The sequence below is a fragment of the Anopheles moucheti genome, chromosome 3 (assembly GCF_943734755.1).
Source record: "Anopheles moucheti chromosome 3, idAnoMoucSN_F20_07, whole genome shotgun sequence".
NCBI lineage: Eukaryota > Metazoa > Arthropoda > Insecta > Diptera > Culicidae > Anopheles > Anopheles moucheti.
This window is the reverse complement of record NC_069141.1, coordinates 85,402,173-85,413,279: the sequence shown is the minus strand read 5'-3', so window position 1 is coordinate 85,413,279 and position 11,107 is coordinate 85,402,173. Positions and strand designations below refer to the sequence as shown.

Genomic DNA, 11,107 nt, shown 5'->3' with positions numbered 1-11,107 from the left:
CTTCGGGGGAGCGTTGGGAGGGTTCTAGGGGCTGGAGGGATTTTCATTATGTATTCCCAGCCGAGCAGTGTCGCACGTTTCCACTACACAAACCATACCACAGAAGGTTTGCCTTTGATAAACACCTGAACACGAGTATACCCGGCCGAAAGGCTAGACGGTTCACACTTGCATTTCACCCTCGCACTAGGTGGTGCTCGAGTGGCTATTATGTTTCCGGCCGGTCTTTTGCACCAAACCGACCTCAACAGCGTTCAGCGCACGCCTCGGTTGTGTGGCCGGTTTGTGGGCTACTACCAGGTCTGGGTATAGAACATAAACATCATAATCATATCAAAATACGGAAAACAAAATATGCAAATTTGTTCTAAATTACTAAATCAAAATAAAGTAAATATTCATACAACGTCTCACACCTTGCCACCTATTGCACCACGGTACGGCTCGGAAGCTCCATGCAGGATGGTTGGTGTCTTTTGTGTGTTCGTGGGAGTGGATCGTGGGTTTTTGCTTGATGATGGTTAGCCAATTTTTGTAGGCTGGAGGGACCCAACCCAACTCGACCTCCGGGTTGGGTTTGGATACAAATATTGGGTGTATACAATGGTTTGAACACCTTGCACTATGGAGTGTAGAAGGTTGAACGGGAAGCAGCCAAAAGCACCATGCAAATCAGACCAGAGAGTAATATTAGGAATTACTAATATTCTACTTAGCTTAGTTTAAAGAAAAAGATAAAATTTATTTCTAAAAAATAGGAACTTGAAACTTTCAAGAATAACGAAAAGATTAAACAAACACCAGGCGTCTCCATGGGGACCAGGTGTCTCCATGCGGACCAGGCGTCTCCATTGGTGTGAAGATTAAAACAACAAATATTTTACTATACGATTTTCCAATACATCAATTTATAGCTCATGCGAATGTGAAAAAAAACGAACGCTTTCATCAATCATTTGGGATTAAATTAGCGAGTAAGAATCACCCGTCCCAATCGATTTCCATCATCACTTCAACGAAGCGTCGTCACTGTGTGCTTTTCCTGGTGCCAGACACGTTCATGGCATCTAAGCAGTGCTGCGCCCCGTGAGTGACATGGAACTTTTTAATCCGCTTCCATAAATAATTCTTAACGTTTAGCTTTTCCCCGGTTGGTCTTTGCTTTCGGCCCCACTTTTCCGAGGTGACAAAATTCCTCCGACAGATGAATAGACCGAGCGCAAGTGTCTTACTACATAGACACGTACTTTCTTCCCCGTTTCGTTCGGCTTAGCTGCTATGATGAAGTGGAACGTTCCACCGTCCCGCCTGACACTAAAACTTTAATTAAACAAGTAAATTTATTTCCGTCTTGGAATGCTGCAGTAGAAGGGTTTGTAACAGCGTTCCGGAAGCTAGGGTAGAGAATGTTACTCCCCCGGTTTGTGCTTGAGATTGAATGTTTAGCTGTCAAAAGTTTGATGTCCGTGGAATGAGGGCAGTGCTTGCAAGTACTTAGCGTTTGCATTTCTTTTGCAAGAAGTGTAAGCTTTTTACTCCCTTTCTCCCGCGTTAATTCCGTTTTCTTACGAAACACTTCACGCCGTCTTCGAGCACGGGTTGTGAATTTTGTTGACAAAATGTGAACCGTTACGTCTCTCATACATCTGATACGTTTGAAGTCACGATGGAGCTACGAGTTTGCTTACACAACGGGGTGTTGTCGTACTGACGTAACTCGTCTAGCAAAGAGCGAACAGTGAGCGCACCTTTCACATTTGCAATTTTAAATATTCAAACAAAATAATGTCCGGTGCTAATTTATATTGATAAGAAACTAATCGAAGCTAATAAGTGGGACTTATTGGAGTTTCTTGTCGGATTACGTTTAAAAATCCATTTGTAAAATAAGTTCTATAATTAAAATGCTTTTCTTACTTGCATGCAGCAACGGCTCTAGATTTTGATATCTGCGAGAAGATCCTTGGTCGACCAGTTTTCATGTGCTTCATCATCTGCAAAAAAGTGACATAATGTGGCAATGCACGTCTAAGTTTCACTTGCTCATTGGTCAAAATAATCAATTTGTTGGAAAATATTAGGACAGATGGTTTGCTGTCCCGATGCGCTGTCGTGAGAAAAAGTGATGAATTATTCACTAGCTATGAAACGTGCAGCTGTTACTTTTCCATATAAAACCAACCAACACGGCACAGCACTGCAGTTACTCAGCGAGCGAGTATTAACGGACCTCACTTCCATAAATAAACTAAACCCAAACTAATCGAATCATCCCGCACCGGCATGAAGTATCATCGTCTTCTCGCTTGCATCGTGCTGGGTATCGTGACACTCCCGCAGCATGGGAACGCCAGTCCAAAGCCGGACTTTGCCGTACCGGCACGCATGACCGGTGTCGCCAGCGGAAGCCTCGATTCGGCCGGAAACGTGGTACAAAACACGAACCGCATCCTGAGCCTGCTTGACCAGTTCCAATCGATCACCGAAACGCTGTACGGTTTGCAAACTCCCGACCTGTACCGGTTGGCAACGGGGTTTCGGCTGGTGCTGGACAGCCTGGTAGAGTCGGGCAGCCCCATCTTTCAGGCCCTCTCGAACGCGGCCCGTCTCTCCAGCGGTAACATAACGACTGTTTTCGACGGAATCCGGCGTAGCATTAATGCAACGATTGCGCTCAACGAGCTGCACCAGCAGACGATCAACGGGACGGGGCTGCTGCTCGGGACGGCGGGCGTCCAAAACATCAGCATCGTGCTGGACCAACTGGTGCGTAATGTGGCCAACCTGAGTGTCGTGCTGGACGAAATCGAACCGGCACTGGTAGAGCTCCAGCAGCTGTCCCGTCCCAGCCAGGCGCTGGTTGACAGCAGGTACCCGCGGAACGGCGTTCGGAAGTTGAACGGTGTCCTGCTGGACTACGTCAACATCGGGAGGGCCACGGTACCGCAAATCAACGCCGTTGTCAATCGTATCCGCATGATGGATGGTTTCATCGCCCGGCTAACTTCGGTAACGAGCGGGCTGCGGAACTATCTGAACAGTACCCTCGCCAACGTGAACGGGACCGTCTACAACGGTGTGCAGCTGCGGCTACAGACCGCCATCCGTGCAATTCGCACGAGCTTCAGTTCCAATGTAATTGGGGCTACGAGAAAACTGAAGCTATTCTTTCTCGACGACCTGGACACCGTTCGGTTGGTGGCGCAGAACGCGAGCGAACTGCTTGTCAATCGGCTCACCAACGTCACCCAATCACTGGACGAACTTGCCAACCGCACCACGGTACAGATGGACGGACAAGAAACGGAATGGGTGTTGAACAGTACCATCGCAACCGTCTCGAACCTTGCCTGGCGGATGGCCCTCTCCGTTACCTCAGCTGTCCCGCAGGCTGACACTTGCTATTCCAAGTTTAACTACGAGTTCGACAAGTTGCCACGGCTTATCTACGGCACACTATCGAGCTGCGGTCAGGAGGAGGTCCGCACGTTGCAGAGTGTGGCCAGTGCACTCGTCGGGTATCTTGGAGTCGTCCAGGCGCAGCTCGACTCGGAAGCAAACCAATACAACCAATGCTTGAACGGAGTAACTCCAAGTTCTTCCGATGCATTAAAGCTGCAGCGTGCCGTTTGTCTGCAGGGCGCTCAAAGACTTTCGGACATCTGGGGCGACAAAGTGGTCGATAATCAAGTGCAAGCGTTCGAAGGACTAGTGCACGATGAGGTATTTTACAGTGCCGAGCGACACCGTCAGTGTGTGCGAACCAGTTATCTGTTGATGATTTCCGAGGTGAACAATCTGTGGAGCGCTGTTGCGAATTGTTTGAATTAATGGAGGCGCATGGTGTTTTTCGTTTGGTATCAAGGAATCCATCAAAGTAGTCGTTTTTTACTCACAAGAATTTACAAGAAACGTCCGAAGCGCTTTCCGCGAGATACGCTTGATGTCAGACACTAAATAAGCGTACGCACCACATCTCTCCCGGTGTGAGGTACGGCTGACAGTACAACGCGCCATTGCGACGTGCGCACACAATAGTGCTTAATTAAAATTTTAAACCTTCTCTACCTCCCTTAACGGAGACAGTCGAACCGTTCAGTGTGTGTTGTGGGAAGGTTTCGCATAGCGGTGGCGGTAGTGTCGTCAGGCTATCCCCCGGTAAACCCGCAGCAAAACCACAACACGAAACCGGGAATGTGTTTCATCTCGATTCGGTCTTCTCCCTCTCGTTCTCTCCCTCTCTCTCTCTCTCTGCACCTAGGGGACAATCGTTGGTCGTTGGTGTTTGCTTTAGCCGTGGGCAAATAAATTTGAATTGACTGACTGCCTGTCCTACATTTCCCCGTGCTCGCGGAACTTGTCGCGGAACCACCTGGATTGTGTTGCACTTTGTCGCGAACGATTGATGGGCTTTTCCACCGCATTTCACCGCAAAAACGAGGACAAAACCCGCGCACTGTGTGTGTGTGTGTGTGTGTGTGTTCGAACGAGCGCACGCGTTCGGCCGCTAGCGCACTAGTTTTAATCGATTTAATTTCCCGCACCTATTTTATTCATCGGTGCGGTGGTTGATGAATTGAAATTGGAAACAATCAAAATTTAATGAGCACTCGTCTGGTGTCGTCCGGACTCGCCAGGATCGGTCGGAGAAGTGCGCGAACCTAATGCAACCCAGCGATTCCGCAGATGTCAAAAAGGGTGTGATGGTGGTGGTACGTTAAAGTGAATGTGAGTTTTTATCTTTTAAATTGTGCATACATGTGGGTGTGTGGGTGTGTGACATAGCAATATTTTGCCCCGTTAGTGGTAGGTGTTATCGATTGCTGTGCGGTGATGCTCTCATATCGATTCCGACCCGGTTCACCCGGTGCGGTGATGTGTGCTGTGTGCCTGACGAGCGAATTGAGTTATTAAAAGAACGTTAAATACACCACCCTCCGAGCGGTTCACACTCGCGCGGGTCATGGGTAAGTGTGATCAATATTGACAACGATCAATGGCTCGATAAACTTTGGCAGATTGTCATCCGGGAAAGGGTATGCTGTGTGCCACGATGATAATGTTAGCGTTTGCAATAGCAGGGTTATGGTGGTTAACCAGTTAATTGTTATTGATACGGGGTTTAAATGATGTACCATTATCGTTATGCGTACGGTAAATTGTTGTAGTTTGGTGCAATTGGATTATTTCAAATGCGAAACAATGAAACGATTCGCGACTATTTATTGCGACAACATCATTTGTCATACGTGGGCAAATGGTTGTAAAAAGGATTTTGTTGAGATATTTTATAATCAAATAGTAATTCAACAAGGCCAAAATAAATTAGCGTTGGAACAAATGTGGAAGATAATTAATTAATATGAAAGCTTAATTGCGTAATTGTAATAATCATTTCTGGACTATAATTAGCGGTTTTGTGCCGTGGGTTTATGGAAATAAATTAGTAAATGAAGAGACATTTCAGTTTTTGTTTATTTGCTGAAACAGGACTGGGTTTGAGTCTAAAATTTACTTTGCGAAATACTGAGCAGTCATTTCTCCTGTCTTTAAGGTGAACAACACTGTCCAAAAAGTTATCGGTCACCAACCCGAAAGGGCGCATGGTGATTTTAAGGTGCTGCATAACAGAACGCCATTAATCACGTCACCACGTAGCGATACATAAATAACCGGGCAACAACCTTCACACGTGTAGAACGTGTGTACGATCGTGTGTGTGTGTGCGTTTGCAACATGTGGCTGGCTGTTCCATGTTGTGGTTAAGACTCGCCTGATGGATGACAGACCATGGCACACTGGGTTTGAAGTGTCTTCCCCAAAGGAGAAGCAAGACTGCTATTTGCTGCTCGAAGTTCTTCATTGAAATTTCTGTCCGATGCTGCTTGAGGGATAAAGTTTTGATCAGTTGATATGCAAGTAAAAGAAGGAGAAAAATACAACGAAATTAACGATCCAAAGTTGCAGTGTCATTAATCTCGCTCCGATATGGTGAGGTAAATGAAAACATCAGTGTACTTTGCTCACTAATGGATACCTCTAGGTGATGAGTAAATGCAGTAGCATGTGTTGCAATAGTATATTGCTTTCCTGTGCTAAGCGCTTTAAAAATGTGTTGCTCACAAAATAAACCTCTTAAAGAAACGTGCAACGATACATTGAGAAGATCGGTAAAGCAGCAGCAAATACGGTCCGGCTGTTGGGCTGGGTAAAATCATGCGCCCTCAAACCAAACAGTATAATGACTTCACCAAACGATTCATTTGCGCTTGTTAATTACAACCTAACCAAAGCTCATTTGTTTTTCCCTTTGATATGCACCTCGGTGCGCAGGACGCACTATACGCCTCTGTCAATTATGTCCAGGGCTCAAGGAGCCCTTGATAGACTCTCGAGCCAAACGGTGCATGTGTGTACAGTAAATGCAAATTTAATACCTACCGAGCGGAATGGGTCTGAGGTTTTGGGAAGGATTTTGTTTGCTTTTATCGTGCCAACGCCTTCCCACCGCCAGCTGAAGTCCGTTGCATCTTGTTGCCATGTCTGCAGGGAATGCCCCCCGGGGGTCAGGCACACCGTTTTATGCCTCATCTATCCGAGAAAGAATGGCACCGTACCTTTTTATTTGTGACCCTTACAGGCAAACGCTCGTTCGATTTTCTTATCTTTACGAATATAGGTTTTTGGTCTTCGGGTTCAGTTCCTCCCAAATGGGAGCCGACTATGCCGGCGGGTACCTTGGACGTGGTACATTTTCTTTGTTACCGATGCCTCGCATGGAGAGCTTGACCGTACGACAGCCGGTGACGGTGACGCACGATGCATTCATATCTTTTTATTGCACTGTAAAATTTTACCACCAATCTGGGGTTGTCCCCAGAAGACCCAACCGCACACCGTCCGTCGAGCTGTCCGAGAGGTCCGAGTTTTTGTTCTCTGAAAGCCGTTACCCAAGCCGTACACATATATGTATTGACCATATCCACTGCCTCATGCCCATCAGGGATGGTGGACGGTTTTGTTAGCAATTTCGTCCCTTTGTAGACGGTCATCAAGCTGAAAGTATCGTTCGTTGGATGATTTTTGGAAAATGTTATGGCTTACGTTACGGTAAAAGAATTTGCTGCTGCTGCTGCGGTACACTGTACCACCGGGTAAGACAGCACTATTACTGCAACGATGCTTACGGCAACTAGACGTTGCAGTTTATGGAGTTTAACAGCGCAGTTTTTTGTAAGCGCATCATACTTTTTTGTGATGCCCTTCGGTGCACGGAGGAGTTAATCAGCTTTACCCCCGAAAATTACACCAATGGGTTGTGCATGCGAACACATACATACATCGTTTGCATTCATGCTTATGTCTTATCGGGAAAATGGTTTATGGGTGGGTGTGGGTAAGAAAAGCCAAAATGGTGCAAGCCGTTGTTACACGGACCCTCATAAGTGCTTATCTCAGTGCAGGAAGCAAATAGTGTCTAAAGTGACTAGTTACCCAGGAATGACCTTCCCAGACAACGGTCTTTGTTATTGCTGCACCGGTGGTAGTACGGAACAGTTGCGTCGGACGTCTATTACCCAACTCCTTGACATATGTGCAATATGTTTCGGTGGCAGGGAAGCAAGTACAAAATATAAAAACCTCTTCTGCAACTACACTCAGCTGTCAAGACAAGCGGAAAGTACTTTGCATTTCATTGGATTACGCTGTTGCTCGGCGTAGCAATTCGTACAAGCAGCACCGCCGTTCCGATGGTTGGGCCAACGTTGAAGCTTATACGGCGAACCGATTTACATTCCCCGCTCGAACGCTCGAATGGAGAATGTGAAAAGCAGCTGCTTGAAGTACATTCGATTACGGACGGTGCGCAATGGGCGTAAAGATAAGCGAGCGTAACTTAAAGAGTCGAAACACTGCAAAACTGCACGTAAATTAAAGAGTTTTTTTCTGCACAAATCTATCATACGTAGTGTGGCTCCAGAATACCTGGCCGGGGAAGCGTATCTTCTGGCTCTTCTACTTTTCCCGAACTGAGAGGAAAAATCACGAGAATTATCCTTTCAAATCGAATCGTTTCGAAGCATTACCAAAGAATGGAAGTTGCTTCAATGTACGGTGATGCACATACCTCTACAATGTCCGTTCGGTATGTGAACGTGCACGGTTCTTATCGGCTCCTGAAGTAGCAAATGCATTCCTATATATCTGCACATATCCCCTGCTAAACCTGCCACCCCCCTCCAGGCTGGCATTTGTTTGTGTGTGAGTGATCAAATTGTGACGACAATTCGATTTGATTGCTACCATGACAGTGCTGCTGCTCCAACCATAAGTCTCAGCATATGTTTAAAGAGCAGCCGTCCCGGTGGTGCTTATTTGCGTACAACATTGTGTTCATTCGTTCACAGAACACACAGAAACCGGAACCCGGGGTCGAGCAGAGGAGGAAGAGGAAAGTGTTGCAACATTCTTCCCGGTACGAAGGTGTGACCGACTGTCAAGCATTGTAGAAAGGCACGGGAGAGCACGAGCTGGGATTGAAATTGAAACCACTGAAGCTGATTGAAAGTGATCTTGCGGTGCGGTGCGGTAGCAGGTGGTACAGGTGGAAGGCTACGAGTCAAACCCGAATCGTTCGAAAATGCTTCAAATGCTTCGAGTCCTTTCCAGGGATGCTGCAAAAAGAAGCTACTGTTGTTTGCTTCCCCCTTGGCAGCTGCCGCTTCCCGGCCATTGCAGCAATAAAGCGGAAGCGAACCAACGCAAACAATGAAGATATTGAAGACTCGGCAATCACTTTGTCCGACCCGGGCACGATAGGGGACAGGTCAGTCGTTGCACATTTGCCGTAGGAGAGATGTCGTTGATGTCCAGCGTGTGCGTACGGAACCGTCCGGACCGGGTGTCTTAAATTCAATTTCTTGTCTTTTGTGCGCTGTCGCTAGTTGCCGGAATCCGATACGGACGGTAGAGATGCACTTTTTTCCTCCCGTTACGCCGTTCTGTCCAGTAAACTGGTACTTCGAGATAAGGCTGGGGCTGAGGAGGACCCCGTGTACCGGAAGGATATCATTTGAGTCGGTGTATGCGAACCAACTTCACCACAGAGTGTCGCCACTGACGGACGACATTAACCTCATCGTGGAGCAGCACACACTGGTACGCTTCGGTGGTCGAAGTCGAAGAACAATACGTGGCAAACCGGAGTCCGCATGTCGTTCCGGAGCTGCTACTAATGTGCCATGTCCGGTTCCGCTTCCTGCAACAGCTGGACGTGTGTATATGTGTGCCAGTGACAACCGCATTCGAAATGAATTTATTGGTCGTTCGTGGACTTTAGCAGTACTTCCGCTTCGTTCACTGGCGCTGGTGCCGATGCCGGTACAGACAGTGGGGAGGATTTCCTACCCAAGACTATTTATGAATTCAGTCGACATCTTTTATCCAGCGCGTTGTTGGCAGAACGCACGGCAAAATCGGTTGAGGCAAAGTTATCACTCCTGTATGCGTGTGCATTTGCTCGCAAGAGCAACCGAGAGCCAACACGTACACGGCATGGGAAAACCGAATTAAACATTCATTCTGCTGCAGCTATCATCAGGCGTGGCTGTGGGAAAATACTACAGCAAATCCTTCCCTGCTTCCGAACGGGACTACCGGAGCGGTAGTAATTATAAATACATTTTCTACGTCTTCGGAACGGAAGATTAATGTTACGAGAAGATCCCGCACGGATGAGCGTTGAAGTGCAGTGCGGGATACGGAGATGACCGGGCCAGCTGTTAAATGTACGGAGGCATTTTAATTCCTGTTTAAGATTTCCAGCAAATCTCATCTCGATTTAGTATCTGTACGACTTGTATGGTCAATTGCATACCTTTAGGCGTTTTCCGGGCTTGCGCCTAAATTACTCAAATGGCAGGGTTATTAACTGCACATCCGAAACAATATTTGTAGGTGCTCAACGTTACGGCCAACGGTACCATTCCATCGTGTCATTCATCACCTGCCGTACGATGGGTTGATTTCTTTTACACCCTAAATGCCACACAGCCAATTCAATCAGGAAGCAATCATTTGCTACCAACAATGATGCTGATGGGTGATAACCGGTTCTAAAACGACGCTGTGATGCCTTCCTGCCGATGAACGGTGCACCGTTCTGCACACACGTTCACCTCGCCGTGGCTCGTAAAACATTCAACAACCGTAAACGCTTTCTCGCTTTCATGGTTGTGCAGCATCATCGGAAGCACCCGGGAAAGGAAACGACGGTATGGTTTTCATATTCTTCCCTCACATTCCGGGCAGGACTTTCCCGTGTCGGGTTTGAAACCGGCTTACGGCAGAAGCGGGTAGAGCTCTGGATGTTGTTTTGTTTCGCTTCATGCGGATGGCAGTGTGGGGATTGGTTTTTGGAGTCGTGTTTCGATGCTGCTCAAGATACGGAGTTGGGAAAAAGCAGATTCCCGAACCATCGTCTTACCCGGCCACCATACTGTCTGGGTGACGAGAGAGGTTTAAAGAAAAGGATGCTCCATAAAAGGGCAAATTAAACCATTTCATCGAGCGTATCGGAGTGGGGAGTGGCGCACGGGAAGCATTGAATGGCGCATACCATTTCTCCGATCCTTCTTAGCAGCATCCGACCGGGGAGTGTATTCAATACCTGAGCACACTTTTGCCACATAAAAGGAGCAGCATAAGCACACGCTCACACCATGGAATGGAATGCTCGTCGTCACCGTCGCCGGGTGCCGATGATCTTGAAACATAACAATAATTTTCAAACGATAAACTTTATAAAACATTAAACGATGATTATATTCACTTTTCCGAGGGGTGTTTCTTTGTAGCGCAGCACACTGCACCAGTCACACGGTTGGGTTGCCGGGTGGTTTACGTTCATCATCGGAAAAGGTTGGTGAAGCTTTAACAAAAGAACTCTTAACAAGCCAATACCGATGGGTGTTATGGGGGGGTTGAAAAATGCTCGGTTGGAATGAAGCGATAACTGGCAACGTTACAGGGTCATCCTTTGGAAGGAATTCCTTGGAACTCTTACCGGTCTAATGCTGGTCTAAAGCCGGCAGGATGATGATGGGCA

General features: G+C 47.2%; 1 protein-coding gene across 1 annotated transcript; it reads left to right on the top strand.

The window, feature by feature from the left end:
* Nucleotides 1-2,215: 2,215 nt before the first annotated feature.
* LOC128302026 (uncharacterized) lies at nt 2,216-3,868 on the top strand. Its single transcript, XM_053038737.1, has one exon. It carries the CDS (start codon nt 2,284-2,286, stop codon nt 3,829-3,831), a length of 1,548 nt encoding a protein of 515 aa, XP_052894697.1. The 5' UTR covers nt 2,216-2,283; the 3' UTR covers nt 3,832-3,868.
* The last annotated feature ends 7,239 nt before the right edge of the window (nt 3,869-11,107 follow it).

Bases quoted from the DNA above. Each gene is read 5' to 3' on its own strand.
- LOC128302026 (XM_053038737.1), top strand. From the start codon at position 2,284: ATGAAGTATCATCGTCTTCTCGCTTGCATCGTGCTGGGTATCGTGACA.